The sequence below is a fragment of the Pelobates fuscus genome, chromosome 8 (assembly GCF_036172605.1).
Source record: "Pelobates fuscus isolate aPelFus1 chromosome 8, aPelFus1.pri, whole genome shotgun sequence".
In the NCBI taxonomy this organism is placed as follows: domain Eukaryota; kingdom Metazoa; phylum Chordata; class Amphibia; order Anura; family Pelobatidae; genus Pelobates; species Pelobates fuscus.
Window position 1 is genome coordinate 59,470,039 of NC_086324.1, and position 26,399 is coordinate 59,496,437.

General features: G+C 37.2%; 1 protein-coding gene across 4 annotated transcripts in view; it reads left to right on the top strand.

Moving 5' to 3' along the window:
* ARMC8 (armadillo repeat containing 8) overlaps window positions 1-25,210 on the top strand; it is a 51,520-nt gene extending 26,310 nt beyond the window's left edge. For 2 of the 4 annotated variants that reach the window (XM_063429894.1, XM_063429895.1), the window contains exons 12-23: window positions 236-391; window positions 1,610-1,705; window positions 12,721-12,803; window positions 14,000-14,081; window positions 15,764-15,850; window positions 16,123-16,215; window positions 17,612-17,761; window positions 19,643-19,738; window positions 20,511-20,606; window positions 20,892-20,964; window positions 23,320-23,413; window positions 24,457-25,210. In XM_063429894.1, the coding sequence (XP_063285964.1) occupies window positions 236-391; window positions 1,610-1,705; window positions 12,721-12,803; window positions 14,000-14,081; window positions 15,764-15,850; window positions 16,123-16,215; window positions 17,612-17,761; window positions 19,643-19,738; window positions 20,511-20,606; window positions 20,892-20,964; window positions 23,320-23,413; window positions 24,457-24,490 (1,140 nt within the window). In that variant the 3' untranslated portion in view covers window positions 24,491-25,210. The remainder of the gene's footprint in view (window positions 1-235; window positions 392-1,609; window positions 1,706-12,720; window positions 12,804-13,999; window positions 14,082-15,763; window positions 15,851-16,122; window positions 16,216-17,611; window positions 17,762-19,642; window positions 19,739-20,510; window positions 20,607-20,891; window positions 20,965-23,319; window positions 23,414-24,456) is intronic. The other 2 variants (XM_063429897.1, XM_063429896.1) reach the window with 1 other exon arrangement.
* The last annotated feature ends 1,189 nt before the right edge of the window (window positions 25,211-26,399 follow it).

Sequence of the window (26,399 nt, forward strand, 5' to 3'; positions counted from 1 at the left end):
AACAATGTCCTGACTTTTTTATTTCTGAAGTCCCTGCCCCAATTTTAGAGTTCTTTTTTTCATATCCTGTATAAGTCAGGAGGCAGCCTCTCTTCTCCCCATATCGCTCATCTTCAATAGGCTGCAGTGCGTAGAGGTTACTCTCTAGTCCCCCTTTCCAGGGTTTCTGCTCCTTATTGGTCAGCACAAACCTGTCCTCTTTTCCCTCTTCTTTCCCTGGCAATTTACACTGCAGCACAGAGGAACAGGGCAGACTTTCACTGGTCCAGAGGAAGCAGAGCCCAGAGGGACTGGGGATGAATCCCAGTGTACTGCAGCCTCTATTACACTTCCATTGTCACAAATGACATCGTACACCCAACATTGCTCCCTGCTGACTGCAGAAGAGAAGGTGAGGATACTTTGACTTTAATTTGTGTTACTCCTCTGGTAAGTGTTTGCCTGTCCAAACCAGTTGCCTAAATTTAAAGAGCTCACTATGTTTTTGTGAATGTTTTTTAAGTTTCACACTTACACTATGTGTTTCTACTTTTTTATTGTTTTGTGTTATTTTATTTTTTGCGTAGAATTCCTTTTTACTTTTGTGAAATTTCTACTAGTTGTTTTGTATGTTATGCATGCTTCTGTTCTGATTGATTGTTAATTTAAAAAAAAAAAATCATTTTACTGGAATATCTGTTGATGGTAATTTATTTCCCACGCCACTCTTTTCCTTAATACTAATTTAGTTGCGGTGTTTTAAAGCCTATACAATTTACAAAAGGGGAAAAAACTACAATTCTTTAGTGAAACATCCAAGAGATTTTTTTTTTATAGTAAACTCTGTCCTTTGTTCCTGACACCACAACCCACACCTGTCTGATGGGCTTCCTTGCCTTCAGCACAGAGAGGCTGCTACTTGAGTCATTACTGAACTATGTGATTAGTGGCAATCTAATTATTTTTTATTTTTTCTTCTTGTCCATCCCTGTAATGCCAAGAATAATAGAGTAGCATTGCAAGACGTTTAGAATTGAAAGGGCATGGGCAGTGAATCAAAATCATATTTTTCTTTACTGAACCCTAAATCAAATGGGTTGACTATGCTTTTAAGGGATTGTGCACTTTGTCTAGTGAGCAAGTAATTCTTTGGGTTATGGAGGATTTGTAACAGTGATGTGGTCTAAAACGTGGTGCAAATTGCCAAAGTAGTGTAATCATTGTTAAAATACCAGTGATTGGCCAATAGTTAGAACATGATTAGAAACCATTTTTTTTTATTGAATTTTCTTGTTGGACCTGTCCTAGTAGTTTAAAGTATAGCCATTGGTTACCTAGAAAAAAGCTCTACAAAATGTGAATTTACAAAATTCTGAATGTGTTTGGGGCATGATGGGATGCAGCATGTATTGGAAGCAGCAGAATACTGGATGATATCGTCTTATTTCCTTATTTCTAGATATGACTGCTTATTTATTAACACAGACTGAATGAGTATTTTATCAAGAGTGACAAATTGAGTTTGGTTGGGTTTCGTAAATCTACAGAAAAGTTGCTATGTTTTGGCATGGTGTAGTGTGATCTGTGTCTGTATTTCCTCTCACCGTGTGTCTGTTTTTTTTGGCCCCAGCTTGACCATGATTTAAAGCACGCTCATGAGTTGCGCCAGGCTGCCTTCAAACTCTATGCATCACTTGGAGCAAATGATGAAGACATCAGGAAGAAGGTGAGTCTGGGAGAGGGTCGCCCCCCAGTCCTGTCAGCCAGCAGACAGGGTGTGACACCCACCTGAAAAAGTCACGGGAAGAGAATTAACAGTGACTGTCTTGTTTTAAATCAAAAGGAGAGACTGAGAGAGTTATCAGAAGAATGAATGAATGGGTCATGCCTTTGGTTTTGTTGTAATGCCATTAGAAAACTAGCATAGCATAACGGTACGAAGATGACCAAATATCATGTTTATTACCTGTGTTTAGTACTAGCACTGCACATTTTTTTTTTATGCATGATATAAATATTTTATGTAGCGGTTTAGAAGTCAAACTCCTTATATATGGCATTGGCCATTGTACACATGTGCAAAATTACACATTCATCCCTTACAATGAAGTCTATATGACATTGCAAAGCAGTATTTCTCTAAACTCAGGACTCACAGCATAAATTTACCCAATTATCTGTTAAACAAATCTTGCATGGCTCACTTCCTCCTAGATCTCTACTCATAATGGAACACTCCAAGCACCATAACTACTGACCACCCGCTGTAATGGTTATGTTGCCAGGAGTGCACTGGTGTCATCCCACGGTATGTACTTAAACCGTTTTTGTATGTTTAACAACTTACCTGGGCACTGACACCACATCTGGTCTTCTCCTGCAGGAGAATAAACAGATGACCCAGAACTGGGCTCATGGACTAAGAGCGCTCAGCTGATGCTCTCAGCCAGTGAGCCATGGTCCTGCTTTAAACTTCTTGGCTCTGTAGGGCTAACTGGATTCTCCTGCAGCAGAAGACTGGAAGCAGTGGTTGCGGGCACCCAGCAGTACCCAGGTAAGTTGACAGACAGTACAAAAACGGTTTGGCGCCTTATCAAAGGACGGCTCTAGGGCACTCCTGGTACCATAACCACCAATGCAGGTTGTTGTGGTTATGGTGCTTGCAGCATTCCTTTTACGGTTAGAAAATAAAATGCCAAGAATACATTTCAACTGTCACATGTCCATAGTTTAAATTCCAGCAACTTTTACTAAATTACAATTATAAGGCCGAGATGGAGATCTGCCTTTGGAACACATTGTGTCTCGGGGCCTGATAAAGATAAAGGAGAGATAGTGCCTAGCCTAGAATATACCCAGTTTGTGACTCCTGCAAATTTAGATTGACCCGTAATAATAAATGTGGATTTAAGATACTAATGACGTTTTGTCAACACCTGAAATTAAATGCAATCACTCAACATATGTGAAACACAGAGGTGTACAAACTATAAAATGTATGCACTATGTGCAAAATGCTTCCATATTATATGTTTAGCACACATCCATTGTCTAAACGCATTCTGTTCCTAATGGCCCAGCATATTCTTGAAAGATTTCCAATGGGGAGGTTTTTGTCACATGCCAGAAAATCACCAATTTAGATACTGTACATTTTGAACAGATGCTGTTAGTCCAGTAATATGTATTATTAAATTGAATATATGGTTTCACAAATGCAATTGTTGAATTTATTGCCTCTTGATGTTGGGAAATTTGAATCCATCAGCATAATGTTTTCTACTGGATAAATCCTTCACCACCAAAACTGTATATACATGTTTTTGCTTTCATTTGCTTTGCAAAACAAAATGTATTCCATAAATCCTCACTTACCTATATTTATATTAAAAAATTGAAAAAAAAATCGTCATCCTATGGAGGAACACATTTCTCTGTCAGGAACTCTTTCCACACATTTAATGTCTGCAGATAACCTGAAAATGACATCTCCTGCCCTTTCAAAACAATAAAATAAACTTCCCAGAACATGCCATCCCCATAGTCACTAAATGGTATCTTTCATATGCCTCTTCGCATTAAAATAGCGTTACAGGGATTTATTGTTTTGTTTTTGTTTTTTAAAATAGAAATTTAACTTAATTTAAGTGGGGATTTTATGCTCAAATGCAGACATTATTTTTATATTTTATACGTTTACATAGGCTGAAGAAAAGACTCTGGTCAGTCAATTTCCGCTTTTTGTGTATCCGTATTAATGTTGTTGATCCAAAAGGCAAATCAAACCCCTTAATGTTCTTCCTTAGGTTATATATCTCCTACAGCTAGAGAAATGCTGAGACAGTAAATTGTCACTCTCAGCCTATTAGCATGCCTTATCTGTTTCTTCAAAATTAAAGCCTTGATTATTGCTGGATGCGTAGAGTACGAGAACCAGGCGCCTGGGACCTCCCGGCACTATAACCACTTCATTAAGGTTAAGTTGTTCTGGTGACCACAGTGTTCCTTTAAAGTGAACCTGAAAAAATTAACGTACCTGCATTCGCTCCCATATATATTGAATACACCAAATATCACAAGACACATGATGTATCCATTGTAAAATATAAAGATTTACTTACTTTTCCTCCTTTCCAGCGCCTCTTTGTACGTGTTACTCTCACCTCAGGACTGTCTTCCACTCTGCCTACACTCCTTGAAGTCTTCTTTGATTTTCCCTGCTTGGGATGCATTCCCAAGCAGGGCTAATCCTGTCAGTGACATTGGCAAGCTGGCTTCCAAACGGAGTGACGACATGTCACTCTGTTCCTATACTCCCTAAAAAGTGCTAGAAGCGCCTGCTAGGGAGTTTCCATAGCAACAAAAGGGGCATGCGCTGTGCAAGGTGTTTTCTGCTCTCCATTGTCTGTTAATGCCATGGCATGTCTAGGAATTGACTGACCGCTAGGAGAAAAATATTTTTAAGTAGGTTTTTCTCCTAATCTATACATTTGCTAGAAAAACTGCTAGCACAATGTATAGATAAAATGTTATGCTCATTCTAATGAGCATAAGTTGTTTGGTGCGTGACAGATGCCCTTTAATTAATAAACTACCAAAGAACTGTTTTTGTACTGGCCCTATACTTATTTGTATAATATTATCATATCCACTCTGAGTTTCCCTTTTCCGCATATAGAGACATTAAAGCTTTTTCGACTTTCTTCATCACTAAAATTTTTTATTCCCCTAATTAATTTTGTAGCAGCCTCTTCACTCTTTCTAGTTCCATAACCACCTCCTTCTTTGTCCCATGAATTAATACCCAGTTTTATGCTTGACACTACCTTACGGGCCTTAGCACTGCTACCTGACATTGCACATTGTTGCTTAGGCTGTTTGCTTTCTAGTCTTTGTAATTTATTTCCCTAACTTGGTACTACTTAGGATATATGTTGCATGTGCATTCCTCACCCCAAAATGCATAACTTTGCATTTATCTACATGCCACTCAGTTGCCACTTGGCTGCCTGTATTATGTTGCTTAGTTTTGTGTCATCTGCAATTTCTATTGCAAAAATAATAATAAGCAAATCATAACAGACCCCTCCACTTACCACCTTTGTCCAACTTGTACATTTTTCCTATACCAACTACTATCTGCAATCAAATAGCAATTTTCATCTAAACCAGTTGCTTTTATTATGTATAGTAACCTATTGTGAGGAACCATATCAAATACCTTGACAAAACCCAAGTAGATTACAGACACTGCAATACACTGATCTATTCTGTTACCATTCTTCGTAAGATGTTACGCTAGTAATGCTATCACAGGCCTTGCCTGCTAGCAAGATATTTGACAAATGTGATCACTTTTTGTCATATATATACTCTGTGATATTTTTTTTTTCCCTTTTATATTATTTCATACCCTGTGTGAAATATTCCATAAGAGATGCTGTATACTAACTGTAGAAACATCGGAGGAATGAAAAGCTTTAAAGAAGGAATCGATTACATGAAAAATAAAAATTACTTACATTTATATAATTCTCATTGTTTTTCTTAACAGCAATGTGTACACAAGTTTGTTGTTTTTATCATAGATTTAAGTACTAGCTATGGACCCCATGTTTGAAATAAATGTTATGTTAATATTTTTTTTTCAAACAAATATTGCTTGGTACTGAAGGGGCTAGGTGTATGCTATATGCAACAAATTGCTGAGTTGCTTCAAAGCTTTATCTAATGCTTTAATTGTGATGTGCCCACATGTAATACAATATTTGACTGTTTAATGTACATAACAATTCTCATGTAGTTTTTTTTTTTCTATTTTAATGTGTGTTTTTTAATCACATTTCTATGAATGTATGCTTCTAAACTATCCCAATTTGCAGGTCCTGTCTCAACTTTGTTCCCTGGTGTCTGGCTTTTTGGGACACAAGGGAACTCCCCACAAAAAGTGTAGCGCAAGCACATCATTCGACATGCTCATGCTGCACTCAGGATACTAGGACTCTGCAAAGAACACTAAAACAGTGCTCCCTGCATGGTCCTCCCTCAGAGGGCTGGCAAGCATTCACTCCTGCCTGACTTGCCGGTAATGTGGACTGACACGCCACCTTTCTAGGCGGTCTGCCCCGTGGGTGGAGCCAGTGTTGCAGTCGTATCACTGGCCTGCCCCCTTTATCCCCTTCACATTGGTGGCCCACTTTTGTCAACATCAAACTTGGGGGTTCTGCAAATGTATATTGCAAGTTTGCCAAGTGTAAATGACAATAATAAGGATATGAATGTTAATTAAAACGTCGATAAGACTGCACATTTTTATATTGGAAAAACATGAATAAAGTGAAGGCAGAAATTAAAAAAAGATGTGTTTAAATGAATAAACCGAATTATAGATATTCTTAACAATTTTAATACCACAAAGTGATCCACCCAAGATGGCACCCTAGCTGTCATGGAATCAACCAGATAAAATAAATAAAAGGGAACAGCAATAGACTGATGAATTATCAAAGACAATTGCAGTGTGATGATGTGAGATACTGCAGTATGCCTGGTGAGCCATTTATTCTATGCCCGTTACAGGCTGGACACAGTCCCCAGAGATTGTGGAAATCTTCAGGCCTAGTGGTATAAGTACAGACAAAAGGCCCAGTGTAGGCTGTTGATGTCCCCTTCACTACTCCTATAGCTGTAGTGTTCCTGTGCTTGCCTTAGCACGAAGCAGTAATGCTGGTTTTGAGATCACCTGCCTTAGGTTCTGCCGGGCAAGTAAAGATTTGCACTTATCATGTTACCATGTTTTCATAGGAAGTATATCATAGACTAGCTCAATCTCCTTTTTCGTTTCTTATATCTGCTATGAAGAAAGGTTAACAAATATAAACCTCTTTAGTTTAAAAAATCGTCGCCTCATAGGGGATATGATAACATTATACAAATGTATCCGGGGCCAATACAAACCAATTGTGTGGAAATCTATTCACAAACCGGACTTTACATAGGACACAAGGTTTTGCATTTAGACTGGAAGAAGGAAGATTTCGTCTAAGGCAAAGAAAAGGTTTTTTTTTTACTGTAAGAACTATAAGGATGTGGAATTCTCTGCCTGAAGAAGTGGTTTTATCAGAGTCCATACAGATGTTCAAACAGCAACTAGATGCATACTTGCAAAAACAGAATATTCAAGGATATAAATTTTCAATGTAGGGTAATAGCTTCTTGATCCAAGGATTAATCTGACTGACATTCTGGGGTCAAAAATGATTCCCCCCCCCCCCCCCCCCCCTAATTTATGCAAAATTGGAAGTGCTTCAAACTGGTTTTTTTGCCTTCTTTTGGATCAACAGCATAAACAAATGTGAGGAAGGCTGATCTTGACGGACGCAAGTCTCTTTTCAGCTATGTAACTATGAAATATCAAGTGGCCTTAAAGCAATGATCAACATGTGATTTGTCTTTTTCCTTTGTTAGAAACATACATTAAAGTACTCCCTATCTCATCCAATATCTTAAAAAAAAAACAAAAAAAAACGTGTTTTAAGAATGGGGGCTAAGTTACCTCAAGTCTAGAGCTAATCCCACAAATCTCAGAAGAGCACATCCTTTTATTGTGAAATTTGAATGCCTCTGATTTATGGAGGGCATACCTATGCATTTTTTAAAATTTTTTTTTGTATATGCAAAACTAGTTTGCTGTCACTGGTGAAGCTTTAAATGGCTTACTAATAGCATAACTTAAAAGTCCTGGGTTACGCAACAATAGCGCAAGCACATACTTGGTTAACAGTGCTGTATGCATGTGCAGACTTGAATGCAATACATTCATGCCACAATGACATGCAACTTTTTTGAAGAAAGTATGGTAGGAGTGTCTGCGTTTTTTTATGTTTTTTTTATCAATAGAAATTAAGATATTTTTTTAATAAGAAATGTAAAACTATTAAATATACTTTTTAAGCAACCTGCCCTATCATTAATGTTTTGAATATTATGTCACCCCATATTCCATTACTCACACTTTATACCATGCTTCATCTTAAGTGCCATTTCCCATTAATTGCCCTTAAACATCCTAAATACAATTTTACTCCATTTCATCTTTTATGTAATTTCCTACCATATGCCATTACTTATACTGCATGGTGCAACTTATACGGTGCAATAACAAGCTAGTGCCATTTATATAGAATTGGGTTTATACAAAACCTTTAATTTCTACGACTGGAACAATTTATACAGAACATTTATCATCTTTGGGGCAGATTATTCAGTACATGTCTCCTCTTTGAATGGTGAAGTCAGATATAACTGTCTCTGTCCTTTTACTCAACTTGTCTCTTGTACACAGACACCCTCTCCCTCTCTCTCTCACCATCTCTCTCCCTGTCCTTACTAAACCTCAATGTACCCGTCTCCTGTTTCTATAAAAGTAGACGTTGACACCTCTACCCTTTTAAAATATTTTTCATGAATTCATGTTTGTTTTTATTTTCTATTGGGGAACATAGATTGTGTACGTAGAACAGTCGGGTATTTGTTAATGCTTCAGAAAATCTGCCAATCTTCACAAGGATTAAACATCATTTTTAAAGCCCTTGTGAATAGCAATAAAACAGGACTTTACCAAAAAATTGAATACAAATAATTAATCCAATAAAAAACTCTGTCCGATAAAAAATACCCTGTCAAACTCTGTATTTTGGAATATGCTGCACTACAAATCTGTTCTTGTTCCTTACATTTCTTGTAACCGCAACTATAAAATATCCTGTTGTAAAACATTTTGATGTGCAGCACATTACTTCCCATGAAGCAGAAAAGCTGTTTACTTAAAACAGCCTCGAGAACTTTTTGGAATATGTTATTGTATAGTGTTATTTAGTTAGCAGTTCTGTCAGTGAAAAATCTTTATGTATAGTGGATTTTAAATATCTGGCTTCTGCAAGCATTTAATAAATAAAAATGTTTGTTTTTATTAATCAATTAAATGAAAGAAGGTGTTGGGATCTTATTATTATTATTATTATTATTATTATTATTATTACATCTAACTTCTTTTACTAGAGTTTACTTATCAGTTTTAGTGATAAGTACCAGTTCTCTGTCTTTGATGTAGTTAAAGAATCAGCGCTGTTCTTAACCCAGAGTTACAGACCCCCAACAATTCCTCTTTTAGACAACAGGGCAGATATTCCTTTGCTCTGAATATAACGTTAGATCTACCTGCCACATTCAATGAATGTCTTATTGAGGAAATGTAAAAGAAATAAAACCGTACAATTGAAGTGGCTACAGGTTTAGTTAACACTAAAATACTAGAGCCCACAATGGTATTGAACTGTGTGTTTATCAGAAAACACTCTGAGTGAGTTTAGAGGTTCAATGCAATGTTATTTTTATTTTATTTTTTGTAATTAAGTTATTTGGCTGTTTATATTAAAAGATAGAGGGATGTGTTATCCTTTTCTTTGTTTTTATTGGATGGCCCAGCACTTTCTATTTCCAATAAAATAAGTATATGCAATTTTTTTTTTTTTTTTTAAATATAATGAATGCACACTGGACAAAATGCTCAAGATGCGAGATTACTGGAGGCATGTACTTAAGAATTAGTCACAACAGAATAACTGAATAAGTTACTTACTAAGGCTGAAAAAACACGTGTCCATCAAGTTCAGCTTCTCTTGGATATGTTTTTGCTGTTGATCCAAATAAGGCAAAACCCTTGGAGTCATGTTAAGAATGCCTGCTCTGACAGTGCCATTTGCGGACTCTCAAAACATAAGAGTAAGAAGTGGCAGAGGTCAACACAATTCCAGTTACATTTTAAGACCATATTATTCACTACTGGGAACACGCATATTATTCACTACTGGGAACTCACATCAATGTTATAGACCAGAGGCGCCCCAAAGGTAGGATCTCCAGATGTTGTAGAACAACAACTCCCATGATGCTTTGCATGCCTTTGGAATGCCTTTAGAATGGCGAGGCATCATGGAAGCTGTAGTTTTAAACCTTGGTTGATCTACCTTTCGAGCACCCCTGTTTTAGCCAATAATAGCTGGACTGGAAATAATGAATTCTTCTAGTTTAGCTATTTGGATGTCACTTTGAGCTTCTAACCGTTCACACTTGGTGAATAACTTTTTTTGTTTGTGTTGACGAAATGCAGTGCTAAAATCGAGTAAATTCTCATGCTATTTTCATACACCAAATTTTGCTTTTAAATATTGGTTTTGTCAATTTGTATTATCTATGTGGCTCTACAGTAGTACCTGTTTCTGTATTTTCTGTAATGTGTGAATTGTAGTTTTTGTGTATTTGGTTAATTTTTGTATCATAATTTTCTCACCCATGGGCAATTTCCCAATAAAAAGAATTGGTCATTCAAAAATAACATACTTGTTTTTGCTTATTTCTGCAAATGTAACTTTCCCCCAACACACATTTTGACCAGCGACTTCATTCAATATGCTTTAATTTGTTTCCGCTGAATTCCATTAAAACTGCAGGGATTTTCCCACATGTATAATTTCGTACGTCAACTTTCTACTTTAAATATGTTAAATAATTATGTGTGTACAGCTTTGATATCAGAAAAGTGGATATGATTAAAGGGAACCTCCGAGCACATTAACAACTTCATAGTTATTGTGGTGCCAGGAGTCCCCTGGTGCTGACTCACAAAATGGCTTGATTAAAATCTGCACATTTCTCAAGCGGTTTTGTATATGTGAATCTACTGATTGACTTCGCGCGTTTGCCAATGTTTCAAACCAATCAATGGTGCTCTTTTTTCCGAGGCTTTCTGATTCAAGCCTCGTAGAAATGTGGAAGAAAAGGGGCAGAGCTAAATGGCACTTGATTCAAGACATTTGGGTTAAACTGTTTCTTAACGATTTCAGCCCTTCAGTTGGGCTCACGCAGGGACCTCCTGGCACCATAATAACTTAATTCCAAGGAAGTTGTTATGGTATCCGGAGTGTTCCTTTAAGACACTTATATTCCAATATCACGTGATTGACACAAGCCAATTTGAAATGTACTAGTTCTGTTCCGGTTCTAAGGTCTAGTCTGTTTAAAGACTCCCACAAAACAAAACAATAGTATTTATTTGCAAAATAGTGATATGTTTTCCAAATAAACAATGTTTTCATGACTACAAACACTATTCTAGTAGTCACCTTGTTTCTGATGCATTAAGGAAAGCACATTAAGGGGAATGTTTTAAGAATGAAATAAAACATTGAACATTGCCTACAATGTGTGTTTTGTTTGAAATGTTTTATTTATTTTTTTTGCAAATTACATCACAGTTCAGTCCAGGCACACACAGTAAGGGTAGACAATGCCAATGAAGTGTAGAAACATGGTTTCTTTTCTCCCTTTTCTGTAAGCTTACTGTCCAGTGAAAAGGACAGAACTTATAACTATCATTGACAAGGAGCCAAAATTGAAGCGCACAGTTGCAGGATATAAAGGTGTGAATTTTATTTTTCACACCTCTTAAATGCACATTTGTTAATTAAAAATATATTTAAACATATTTAAACTACTGTTGCCTTTTTACTGCATGATTATTGGTGACTTTGGCAAAGTGGCATAAAAGAATGGAACATATTATAAGAAACACAGTCCACCTCCTAGGTAGGGTGTGGGGGTGTGTGTGTATATGTATGTGTGTATATATATATATATATATGTGTGTGTGTGTGTGTGTGTATATACATACATATATATATCTCAGATATATTTTAAAAGCAGGTTAATATTCAGCTCATTAAAGTGGTCTGGGTACAGTGTTCCTTTTGCAAAGAAATTGTAATGTTTACATTGCAGCACTAAGTCTGCCTCCAGTGGCTACCTACTAGACAGCCACTGGGGGCACTTCCTGGATATTAATGAGCTAACTGATGCTGGACGTCCTCATGTTCTGCATGAGTACCTCCAGCATCAGCTATTTCCCCATATGAAAGCATTGATTCAATCCTATGGGGAGGCCTAATGCGCGTGCAGCACTCGTCATTAGTGCCTGCTCGTCAAGGGATGTCGGAGCCGCAACCCAGTGCCGAGGGACATCGATGCTGGGATCAGGTAAGTTTAAAAAAATAAATGTTTTTAATCCTTTATTCGCCAACTAAGGGGGGGGAAGGGGAGTGGGAGAAGTGAGGCAGAGGGAGCTATAGTGCATGGAATACTTTGTATTCCTGCCATTATAGTATCCCTCTAATCTATATTTAGGACCGAATAGTAATTTAATAAAAAATATCTATGTCTGGACAAACACATAATTTAAAATCTATTACCCTTTTATGCTAAAAGGGCCTATCCGTTTCAAAATAAAAGCTCATCTTAATGCTTGCTTAAAAAAAAAAAAAAAAAAACGCGAACTTGAAACATGAAAATTATGTTACCTATATTAAATAAACCATGTACTGAAACTTTCCTGCTGCACAGAGGGAAAATTAAACTAAATCCTCCCTTTTTTTTTTTTTTTTTTGTAGTTACAGGAACTTCGTTCAGACTTTCACAATAGGTTAATTTCTTGCTTCGATCTTTTTGGTCATCCAGGAAGAGGTCGGGTTACACTTAATAGATTGGTTCTTTAGTATGGATTTATTTGATTCGTGCTTCCTTTATTATTGGGGTTACATGTGTTATTGTCACTGTTATAAGCAGGAATCTGGCAAGCAGTCGTGGGCTCCGTGATGTTATTTATGCTGCATTAACGTCTCTCTCCAGATCATTGAGGCTGAACATATGATGGACCGGATTGTGAATGGCTTATCAGAGTCTAGTGTCAAGGTGCGGTTAGCAGCAGTCAGGTACGAGATAAATTGTCAAGTCTTCCCAACTCTCTGCCCTTTGCATCTTCACGCATCACACTAGACACCTAACATGTTCATATTGAAATGGTTTATGCAGTGGAAAGTGCAGTGATTTTTAACATCAGTTAATGCAATTAGCTAGTTTACTGCTAGAATTACTCTCGCATCATGAGACACAATATTTTTGGAAGAAATCCCTCTGTCAATTACTTCCAACAAACGAGTAATCCACAGATAAGAACCATTCGGCCCATCTAGTCTTCCCAATTTTCTAAATACTTTCGGTAGTCCCTGGCCTTATCTTATAGTTAGGATAGCCTTATGCCTAGATGCCTTATGCTTAAACTCCCTCACTGTGTTAAACTCTACCAATACTTCCTGATATTTTTTTTAAACCTTTGTCCCTCTAATTTAAGACTATGTCCTCTTGTTGTGGTAGTTTTTCTACTTTTAAATATAGTCTCCTCCTTTACTGTGTTGATTCCTTTTATCTGTTTAAACCTGTTACTGTGATCTATCATTTGATTAAGTGGCAATGTGGCCTATAAACTTAAAGGACTTTTCGAATGCTAGGCTTAAAACAATGAGCATCAACTCTCCCTACTGACATGTTGTTTCCTTCTATAACAAACACATTTCCAGACCCCCATGTTCCTGCATAATGCTTTGCGACATGTTAATGTTTTGTTGCAAAGAACCAAGCACAATCATGCATATTATGATGACTATAAGTGTTGCTAGTCATAATTCCTTTTCAGTGTTTTGTGAAACACATCTTTGTTGCACAATTTTCTGTTTAGACTTTATCATTAAGAACTAGTTTTCCCTGGTAATTATTTTGTGCATTTAGTTAAAAGTGGGTCCTAATTGTATATTGCTTTTTCACTTTACCTCTGTGTAAGTGTAGTTCTGGACAATTAATTCTTCAGTCATATGGTTTAAAAATTGTTTTGTGGAATTGTGTCCAATATGTTTTTATTAATTTTTTTTCATTATATTTGTTATACTTTGAACACAGTCTATTCTTCAGAGGGGCAAATAAAAAAAAAAAGTTTAAATTCTGCATGAAAATATTATCTATTTGATACAGTTTATTATTAACCTAAAATACAAGTTATCTGGTGGTATTTCTATGATCAGAGTTCACGTATTGCTACAATTTGCTATGGTATGTTATGTGTCTTTCTTTCTAGATGTTTACACAGTCTGTCCAGATCGGTACAGCAGCTACGGACAAGTTTTCAGGATCATGCCGTGTGGAAGCCCTTAATGAAGGTATCTCAGCCTGGTGCTTTATATTTACTGCTACAAGTGTTTATTACGATATATTTTTGAGAATACTGTTCTATAGCAGTATTATTATTATTATTATTTTTTTTTATAGTTCTGACATGGGGAGAGGTGTGACAGCTAAACAAGTTGTGAAAATAGTTGTCTTTGTTTTTATATATAAAAAAACATTGTTCTAATACAAACTATCAAGATCCATTATGTTCCCTGATTCCTCTCCCCCATGGGAGAAGTAGATTTTTTTTTTTTTTTTTTTTTACACAAATGGGTCAGACCGTTATTACATTTTATTTGGGATTAACTAGAATGTGTGAACATTTTTTTTTTTTTTTTTTTACTTAAATCATTTAGGGTATCAGAAAAGTAAAACGTTGTTTTAAATAAACAAACCGTAGATGAGCAGCTTGATGAGGAACTGAACTACCACTTTTGCTTTACAGCAAAACTTTATTTATAGGAGTTGTAATTCTGCAACTCGTGTCCTTTACCTTAATTTGATGCAACATGTGGAATTGCCATAGAATTTTAGTGTATATTTCAAAAGTTGTGTTCCAAACTTTTCCTGCTCTCTTCATTTTACCTAGTAATCTCTGATACTAAAAAATCTTTCTGCACATGCACCATAGTTATTAAAAGATTACTGAATTAATAATGTGGTTACAACTTGGAACTTGGTATACAGTCTGTAGCAAAACCTCTTATGTAGAATTTTTTCCAATTTTTTTTTAACCTTTCTCATATCTCTGCTTGTGCTGTTGATCCAAGAGAAATCAAGTGTACAGAAATTAGTACAGTAAATAAAATACGGTACAATAAAATAAGAAAATACAGTGTGTATCAGTTCGGTGGGTGAAAACTTAATGAGAGAGCAGAAAATGACTAGTTATGCTGTCAGAAAGGTCTCAGATTCTGAACTCTGAACCATAATCAGTTGTAAAATAGCACTGTGCAAAAGGGCACTTCTGTAAAAACACTATTACCAGTTAACAATCTGGAGAAAATAAAGGGCGATTTATACAATGTATGTGCTTCCTGTTGCAAAACCCATTCATCTGGCAGCTCTATGTAGCTAATCAATGTTACACAGTTCTTGAGGGATGCAATTCCACCTGATTTGTACCAAGTGTGCTTTAATACTAATGGCACCAAGCTTAGTAATGCAGTGTTATCTAGAACATCGTAATTATTATTCTACATGGCCTATACTTTGGCAACCATGGTGTATTGCTGTTTTAACGGATTATGGTTTGTTTGTTTTTTGCCCTGGTTCGCTGCAGAACAACAAAGCCCGCATCTGCTAGTAGCTGGCTGAAATTTATCAGCCAATCATTGTTCCCCATCGCTTTAGTGGAGTATATGTGTAGATACTAGAAACGTCCTGTGTGGCCATGCATGCACACAAAATGTATGCTTTGCCTATGCCTTCACAGGGTGGGGAAGGCTTATAGCTGCAGCACTGTAGTAACATCTGGGGACAGGAACCAGGTACTCCTGAACCATACCCTAAGCAAGAAGCATAGGTGGTGTTTTGTGGTCACTTTACCATTCAATTAGAATTACATATTAACACGCCAGCTACTAGTTTTCAAGTAAGTATTTATTGAGTGTGTATCTGCCAGCTGAGCCAACAAAACATATTGACCTCTTCCTCTTTACTGACTTTATAGGTCTTACAGAATGCTCCTGATGACATCCTTGTTGTAGCTTCTTCAACGTTATGCAATCTTCTCCTGGAGTTTTCCCCTAGTAAAGAGGTGAGTGCCTGTGGAATACCCAACCCTTTACGGTTGTTGTTAGAATGGATGACAGTGTACAGTTGGTTATATATAAAATGTAATTCTGTGTGTATTTAAATGTATCTATATGTATATGTGTGTATGCATGTACAAACACTCAGATATTGGTGGAATCCATCATGTTTAAATAAAACACTCATGCTGCACAATGTTTCTGTATTATAAGCATATGTTTAGCTCTTAATGCTCTTTACATTTATATATATTTATATGCATCTCTTTACCCCTAGCCTATACTGGAATCTGGAGCTGTAGAATTGCTGTGTAGTTTGACCCTCAGTGAAAATCCTGCCCTCAGAGTCAATGGGATCTGGGCTCTTATGGTGGGTAGTTGGCATTATGTTGCATACTTCCAAATATTTCAAATGGAAAAAAGGACAATTTAATTTTAAGGGTGTGAGTGGGAGTGTGGCAGGGCTGGGGTGATTCAGAAAAAAATTAGGGGACTTACAAATAACAGTTTGTGGAACTAAGATATAATGTAGAATAGTAATAATAATGTATCTTTACACAAACTGATTTCTAAATATATTTGTTGCTCTGTTAAACATTCGGACACACAAACAATTTTGAGTTTCTATTAAAAAGGATATTAGGATAGAAATAAAAGAACAAATACATTTGGGCCCAAAATAGGGATTGTCTCTCATAAATAGGGACACTTGGGAAGTATGATTTTGCACTACAAAATAAAATTTGATTGTTGCGCAGTTTGTGTGTGTGGATGTGAAGGCCAGCTGTTGCAAGCACGGCAGCAAGCCACTCAGACCAATATTAAAGGGACACTCCAGACTCCTTAATCACTTTAGCTTGCTAAAAAAACTTTGTGTGAAGTGTGTCTTCATTGTATTATTTCATTTTGTTTTCATTGTACAATAAGTACAGATCTTAATCGAAATTGCCAAATGAACTTGGTTACCTCCCCCCCTGACTTTTTAAGCAGACAACTGGTCCTGTTTTTTCTTGGTTCCATTAGCTCAGTGGAGCCAAACTCAAGAGGCAGCAATTGCCCAGGGCACCTGCCTCGCAAAGACTTCCCATTGAGCTGCATTGGGAAGTATGTGATTGGACAGTTACATAAAGTCTGGGCGGGGTTACAAGAGGTTGGCTTGCAAAGGCAGCATTCAATAGAACTGCAGGTTCTGCTAGCTGTTTTTAGATAGAACTCAAATGAAAATAAATGCATAATTAAATGCATGTACGTTTTGATTTAGGGTGTATCTACTAAACAGTGATCTATATGTTGTATGTTGGCAGTTGAGTGTCCCTTTAATAATAAAAACAAAGATTGCATGCGAAGAGTGATATTGCGTTTTAATTTTGTTCTGCTAAATGTAAGAGCATAAAGGAAACACACATAATTAGTGCCCCTCCCCATTTATTCCATTAAAAGACAACGATGTGCTAAAACTGACCAACCTTCTATGTTATGTGCATTTATTAATTTTTCACCACTACTTTGCAGTTGTATTAATAATGTTGTAAAAGTTTAAACATAAGTAACTTTAAATACACAAAGGAGTACATTGCATAAAAAGCAGGCATGACTAAGGAGGCAGGCTTATTCTGGTTAAAGCTGTAAATTATTGTATTCTTTCTTTTAACAAAACTTTAAAAATGGACATACATTGTGTTGGTGCTCATTGTATCTATTTATATAAATGAAGATGTCTGATTCAATTTCCACTTTTGTATTAAAATAACTTGTATGCTTCACAGAACATGGCTTTTCAGGCGGACCAGAAGATAAAGTCTGATATTTTGAGAGGTCTAAGTACAGAGCAGCTGTTCAGACTACTATCTGATTCTGATGTCAATGTATTGATGAAAACATTAGGACTTCTGCGAAATCTACTCTCCACACGCCCAGTAAGTGTACTTTTATTTAACCCCTTTATTTATCCAGAAATGTGGGTTCCTAATTAAACCTCGATTGCAACTACCTAGTTCTAATAGGCAATATTGCGATCACCAATTCCAGTAGAGAATGGTTGCATACTTTCCTAGAAACTCAATGATCAACCTGACAATGTACCAAATTATTCTACAGCTGTAATGCACTCTAAAATGTGTTACGCAGGAAATTATACTTGAGTCAACAATTCTGCAGTACACAAAATTTTGTAAATATTACAAATTTATTCCAAGTGCGTAAAAAACATAATTGATCATTTGTTATGATGATTTTAATACCAAACTATAGAGTAAGCTGTATTTTTAAACATCCACTAATTCAAAAGTATGTGATTGCAGCTTCCACTTGCTGCATGTAACTTGTGTTTTAACCTTTTTAAAAATAACTTCTAAACTATTTTGCATACACAGCAAATGAGTAACCCTGATAATGCCATCAGGTGCCGCTTGAAATCACTGTAGCACACAGTCTGCGGTGAGATAAGATGTATTGAATCAAACAACCACAGAGTTAGACTGCTTTGTTTGTGTTTGATGAAAGTCACTTTATCTTTCTGCAGACTGTGTGCTGCTGTGACTGTTTAGATTTTAAACAGGCTGCTTTTAACAGAGATGTGATTTGGATCTTACAGCCTCTAAGACAGCGGTAGGCAATCTTCAGCACTCGGGACTACATCTCCCATAATGCTTTCACAGCCTTAATGCTGGCAATGCGTCAGGGGAGATGTAGTCCATAACATCAGGAGTGCTGAAGATTGCCTACCCCTGCTCTAGGGACAAGGGCTGAAGGATGCATTGTCTGCTATATCATTTTTCCACAGTAAGGCACAGACATCAGCTCCCATATCAACAAATTGAATGCAGTTAGTATTATATATGAATGCTGCCAGTGTTTTAAAAGTAAGGTAAAATGCATTAAAGGAACACTATAGTCACCTAAATTACTTTAGCTAAATAAAGCGGTTTTAGTGTATAGATCTTTCCCCTGCAATTTCAATGATCAATTCACTGTCATTTAGGAGTTAAATCACTTTGTTTCTGTTTATGCAGCCCTAGCCACACCTCCCTGGCTATGATTGACAGAGCCTGCATGAAAACAAAACTGGTTTCACTTTCAAACAGATGTAATTTACCTTAAATAATTGTATCTCAATCTCTAAATTGAACTTTAATCACATACAGGAGGCTCTTGCAGGGTCTAGCAAGCTATTAACATAGCAGGGGATAAGAAAATCTTAATTAAACAGAACTTGCAATAAAGAAAGCCTAAATAGGGCTCTCTTTACAGGAAGTGTTTATGGAAGGCTGTGCAAGTCACATGCAGGGAGGTGTGACTAGGGTTCATAAACAAAGGGATTTAACTTCTAAATGGCAGAAGATTGAGCAGTGAGGCTGCAGGGGCTTGTTCTATACACCAAAACTGCTTCATTAAGCTAAAGTTGTTCAGGTGACTATAGTGTCCCTTTAACTCCTGAAGGACAAATGATCGGTAACGCAGGCCCATAATGACCCTGCGCCATTATTGCTTATATGCAGACGCGCCATCATTAAATAAGTGGAACAATAAAATTTGATACAAGTTATTAAACGGCTACTTTGCAATAAGACTTTAGTTGTTATTGGTCTTTAAGAGGTTTGGTGTTTCCAACCTCTACACGGAAGTCCTAATTGATTCAGTGTTAACGTTCCTGGAAGCAAACAAACATTATTGGTATGAAATGTTGCATGTGAATTTCTTGCTGTGTTTATTTGTATCATGTGTGCTGGGCATCCGCGCCATGTTGCCCACAATCCTTACTGTCTGACATTCGTTTCCTCTTTTTTTTGCACTGCCAGCACATAGACCAGATAATGAGTACCCATGGGAAGCAGATCATGCAGGCAGTGACCTTTATCCTGGAAGGCGAACATAACATTGAGGTCAAGGAACAGGTTAGTGATCACTATCTAACTGCCAAAAGGCATCTGCTTTTCACTGGGAGTTCCTCATTAGCATGGAACAAAACATTACACAGTCAAGGACAGGCAGACTTTACTTTCTGACTGCCAAGAGGATTAGTACAATGTGGGGACCATATTAATAACTCTTGCCTTGTCTGCATAGAGAGTAGAACCTTGACCGATGAAATGCATGAAAGAGCACTTCCCAGCAATGACTGCGGTTCCTCTTTTACATTTAAAACATTGTCTATTTCATCTTCATGATTCATTCTAAAGAAAAATTAAAGGACAATAGCTTCTAAATGTAAACAAAAACTGAACTGTAATATATGTCTATATATAATAAGTCTATAAAGGCAATAAAACATACATCCGCATTCTGGATTAGAGCAGTAAAAAACCAAAACAAAGAAAAACATGTTTCATACAGAAAAACTGTGTTTTATGTTTAATCTAGCATTGTCTCTCGTATAAACGTATATATCCCTGGCAAATCAGTCTACAACTGCTCAGACTGGATTAATGACTAAAAATCTCCTCTGTGCCTGAATCATCAGTGTAGATCACCGGTGCCCAAAAGGTAGATCACCAGATGTTTTAAAATTACAGCTTTCAAAGTACTTTGTCATTCTAAAGCATTATGAGAGTTGTAGTTCTACAACATCTGGGGATAAACCTTTTGGGCACCCCTGGTGTAGATAATCTCAGTCAAGCCAATGACATATTCACCTTCTGATGTGCTTTGTTATTCTTTCTCCACTAGACTCTATGCATTCTGGCCAACATAGCAGATGGAACAACGGCTAAAGACCTCATCATGACAAATGACGACATCTTGCAGAAAATAAAGTATTATGTGGTAGGAAAATATGGTCAAGATATGACCCTGCATGTTATGTAGATCTGTTTAACATATTACATTTTATTACCAACAGTATTTATCAGTGGAGGAATCTTTGGCATACTAGTGACACAAACAAATATAACTTATCTTAAATAATAACAATAGAATCCTCGTTGACATTTGTTAATTTCAATAGCCCAATTCTGTATGTCTCCTGAACAAGGAATTTTAAGAAATTGAAAAAGTAAAGAAATTATACTGAATATTCATCTCTTTATTCCATCCTGTCCTATTACTCAGGGTCATTCTAACCTGAAGCTGCAACTGGCAGCTATGTTCTGTATAGCGAACCTCACATGGAATGAAGAGGAAGGTGAGTTCGAGTTCATTTTATGTCCTGCTACCAACCCACAGTACACCCATACCTTTCATCTATATGCTTCTCACATTTGTTTGAGTTGCACGGCAACATCAAGGTAATGTGCATTACCTTCCATGTAATGTGCACACACACAGTGTTTGGAGATTTTGGAATGCTGGAGGCAGTTTGTATGGTATCTATGCCTGTCTGGTGCCATGTCATCCAGCAGCAGATGTTTAAAGGCTGAACGCACTGCACAAAGGTTGTTAAGGGAACACGCGGAGGGTTTCGCTTTATGTTTAGATTTCAGTTTGCGTTTGGAGGAATGAAGTTCCAGCAGTCCATGTGGAAGACGTGTAAGGTGTGGAAATATAAATGGCATTGGTCTGACCAAGAGATTGAGTTAATTTTAGTTCTGAAGGCCAGTTTAAAAGTAACCCCCAAAAAATTACCGTAAGATGCGATGAGTTGTACAGCTAACTGAGTAAAGAAGAAGGCAGGCACACTTTCTAGAAAGCACGAGTGCCGCTTCCGTTAACTCTGGAGCTAACGCAAGTAGAAAAAAACATCCCTGTCTGTATGAGTGACAGCCATGGAGATGTTCCTGTCCCAATTATTAAAGTGCCAATTTCTGTTTAAATAACACTTTTTTATAAACTTTTATAATGTGGTTTCTTTTTAAGATTTACACCAGTATCTTTTTTGTGATTTTTGTAACAAGAATTTGAGCAGATCACTCTTATTACAAATCTGGCAAGTTGTGTCTGATGACAGGGTTACAGTAGATGGGATCAGATTGGTTTGAATAACAAACATCACAAACTATCTTGCTTGAATGAAAAGTTAATGCCTGTGTACATCGGTGTTTGGTTGTCGCTGGCACTCCCTCTGCGAAATGAGGAGACTCTTTAAGAGTTTTCTTTCAACATTTTGATTAGTCATACCACTGGCTGTCCATATATCTGGAAATGGTTTATAGCTAATTAAATAAATGTTAAAGGGTTACTCCCAAGTTATGATGCCAAAATCAGTACCTTCAATACACAGAGATCTGGTACCCGTGGACCCAATACCTCCTCAAGCTCGCAAAGTAGGCCAGAAAACCCCCCTGCCCAAAAGCAATCACTCTCTCCCTCCTCACAATACCCCCCAGAACTCAACCAACCATAGTTAAGCCCTCAAATGCCCACATGTCCAAGGCTGGACACAATGCCACATGATGATTGGAAATGGGGTATACTGTTATTAGCCAGGGGAAATATATAACCATTTGCTTAAGGGTAATTGTATGCTCAAACTTCATGTTTATATGATCTCAGTATGCTCACTTGTATCGTTCCTACATAGCACCAGCAATCACCAATTAGGTTACTGTGGGAGACATTTCAAGAAAAATCTGTTCAAATATTTTTCACTATACCATTCTGATGAAACAAATGTTATTTCATTGTATTTTGATTTACTGCATGAAAATGTTGTACTACTTACAATCTTTAAATAAATTTTTTCAAAATAAATAAAAAATAATTAAAAACCTTCAAACAAACAAACAAAAAAAAGTTATGATGCCAAGAGTACCCTGGCCTAGTTTCCCAGTAATAAGGAAACCTGTTTTGCAGTGGTTATCCTCTTACCTAGGTCCTGGCTGGACTCCAAAAGTTCTCTATGGAAGGTGACAACATCTGGCTTCTGCAGAATCAGAAGTTGGTCCTCTCAGCCATTCATTGGTTGAGCGTGTCAGCTCACCACTGTCAACCAATGAGTGCAATCCGGCGCTGGGTCAAACTCCGCCCATGCTCCTCCCCCCCCCGACATCAGCAGGCGGGGGAGACCTAATGCGCATGCCAGGCTATGGCCGCGCGCCTTAGACCTCCCCATAGGAAAGCATTATTCAATGCATAGCGTGAGGACGTCCAGCATTGTTTAAAAAAAACCTTTACACTCTGATAGACAGCCACTAGAGGAGGACTTAACTCTGCAAGGTAATTATTGCAGTTTATAAAAACTGCAATAATTACACTTGCAGAATTAAGGGTGATGGGAGTTGACACCCAGACCACTCAAATGGGCAGAAGTGGTCTGGGTGCCTGGAGTGTCCCTTTAACATTATCCAGGCAGTAAATCTTGTTCCAGGCTGGCTAATGGATGCTCCAGTGCTGCTGTTGGAGGTTTACATACAGACTCCAGACACCATGACCATTTGAAATCTCTAAAGTTGTCATAGTGATTGGAGCAACTCTTCTATAACTGCTTTTGTTAGTCTTACAGTTGGTCTCAATTAAAAAGTAGGGTATATGTTTTTGACTAGTGAGATCATGAAGTTTTTTTGCAAGTTCAATAATTTAGTCTTCTGTGTTCTTTCCCTAGGTTCACAAGAACGCCAAGATAAACTGCGGGAAATCGGAATTGTTGAAATACTCCACAAACTTAGCCAGTCAACAGATCCAAATCTCTGTGACAAGTAAGTGTGGAGCAGAGAAATGTGGACACGAAATATGGTTTTAGGTGTAATCTTATTCTTTGGCCGAAATTTAAATTTGGTTAAATATATAAATTGTGCTTCAACAGGAATGATACTTAATCACGTGTTACCCTAATATAATATTAAGTAACTTTTACTAATACATTCCTTTTACATTTCCTCCTCTTGATTCCATTAATTTGCTGTAAACGCCGTATTACTTTCAGAGATTATAGATATAGATATTTTTCGCGATACCAAGAGTATCTTCTCAAATTCCATACTTAAAGGACCACTCTAGTGCCAGGAAAGCATACTCGTTTTCCTGGCACTAGAGTGCCCTGAGGGTGCCCCCACCCTCAGGGACCCACTCCCGCCCGGCTCTGGAAAGGGGAAAGGGGTAAAAACTTACCTTTTTCCAGCGCTGGGCGGGGAGCTCTCCTCCTCCTCTCCGCCTCCGTTCCTCCCCGTCGGCTGAATGCGCACGCGCGGCAAGAGCTGCGCGCGCATTCAGCCGGTCACATAGGAAAGCATTCATAATGCTTTCCTATGGACGCTTGCGTGCTCTCACTGTGATTTTCACAGTGAGAATCACGCAAGCGCCTCTAGCGGCTGTCAGTGAGACAGCCACTAGAGAATGAGGGGGAAGGCTTAACTAATTGATAAACATAGCAGTTTCTCTGAAACTGCTATGTTTATAAAACAATTAGTTAACTCTAGCTGGACCTGGCACCCAGACCACTTCATTAAGCTGAAGTGGTCTGGGTGCCTAGAGTGGTCCTTTAAGGCTGAACAGCAATGTGTCTGTCTTTTAATGTTTTAAAGAAATAATATAGGAATATTTTTTTGTTTATTTATTTATTATCTTTTTCTGCCTGTAATATTCCCTCTATACATAATCAATGTGGGTCATTGTAGGAACCTATTTTTGTTATATCACAATTTTAATTTCTTAAACAGTTAATAATATTTGCCGGAATGATTACAGTATTTCGTTTAGAATGCTAATGAAACAAAATTGTTTGCTTCATGTTTTCCCTCAGGGCAAAAACAGCACTTCAACAGTACTTTGCATGAACGTTCAAAAGAGTCGTCATCCCGCCACCGAATTCCATTCCCAACTTTCTCAACACCTGTTGACAAACTAGCCTGGTTTTCTCATAAGTGCACACAGTCACCTTGGACTTTCTATGCTCCGTGCAGCCCATCTTAACAAGTAGCTGCACCTGGAAGGACTACTTTGTATAACCCCTTCAGCCCTAAAGGAGTTATTAGTATTATTACTATTTTTGTTTTTTTGTACGTTTTGGGATTTTTCTGTGCTAACATGGATTTTTATGCTATTGCTGCAACCTATTTGTGTGCGTGGCTAAATACCTCAACTCCCTATCATTATTACTTACAGAAACCTCTGGAGACTTAGAAACAAGAGTGCAGAGCCATCTTCCATTTTGTTTTTATGTTTTTTTTTCTTCCCTCTAACAGATTCCCCAGGGCATGTAATCAGATTTACTGAAAACCTTCAAATTCTATACAGTTTGTAAAAATTTTATTTAAGAAAAAAAAAAATCTATGTATAAATATAAATATATATAAATACACATGCTCAAGAAACACACAGGACATTAAGTGCCGCAAAAGTTTGTTTAAATTTTTGAGCAGACAGATATTTGTAAGTAAAATTATATGCATTTCTGAAGTGAATCTTTGTATATATTTTTGGTTTTCTACAAATACATGGGTGACTGCCTATTCAAGCAAAGCTGAGTTAATTAAAGCTTTTCTCTTTTATCTTGAGTTCATTTTACGATTCCTTTTGTAAGTCTATGTGCCTTGTTTATTAGGGTTAAAGGAGGGAGGAGGGTTAAAGTTTGTAAAAATAAAATTTAAAGAAAATGAAGGATTTCAAAATCTCCATCGAGCAGAAGGTTTTTAGACTTAAGACAGAAGGTGGTAAAAGGAAAAACAATGAAGCAAAATTGGAATAAGTGTGTCAAAGTTGGCCCTTGGGGCAGTGCTGTACAGTGTGATTGATTCAATGCATCTCTATGAGGAGATGCTTATTGGCCATGGTGGCGTTTGACTCTCCCCGCTCCACCTCCTTGGCTGAGATCATCAGATTTGATGATCTCAGCCAATCCAATACTCTCCTATGATGTCAGCCAAGAAGACAGATGCGGGGCCAGCACCAAAATAGTACTTTTAATACTATAAGGTCAGGAATACATGTTTGTGTTCCTGACCCTATAGTGCTGCTTTAATCACTAAAGGAAATAAAGGTAGGGGAATTTGTCTGAACATCCTTTTTAAAATGGCTCAATGTTTATGGTGTCTATAATGATACATTTAAATCAAGCTGCCGTGAACTTGTTACCCTATGACAGGGATGTCATTGAGTCAGGCAGAAGGAGAATTGGAATTAGTGCAAAGAAACTAAACTGCACTTATTAATTAAACACTAATACTAATCTACCTCCTTGCTCCTTCTGCTGAACATCTCTCTGTGTTTTCCTTCCTGTTAGGTTTTCCTTACGGATAATCCACTTTTACTACCCTTTTCTACAATCTGTATGTCTTTCATCCCATAAATAACCCTTGTCATCTAACACATTTAACTCCATGCCATATTGTTTTTTAGTTTTTCTTTTACTTTGCAAAATGTTTTTGTTTCTATGGTATCTGTATATTTTCGCTTGATATAGGACTCTTTATCTCTCCCCCTTGTCATCATACATCCTCAATCTTTCTGTCTAATCCATTAACCTGGTGTGTCTTTCTGTATCAGTCTTCCCTTGTTTCCATATCCTGTATTTTTCACTCTCACTCTTCCTTTTTCCCCATATGTGTTTTTTTTTCCCCTCTTATTTTTCCTTGGCTCTAATATATTCTGCTCCAATTTTCCTGGTGTAACTTTCTCTGTTACTCCCGTTTTTTCCCTCCCTCTTTCTTTGTAAGTAAACAATTTGGATATTATTATAAATAATGC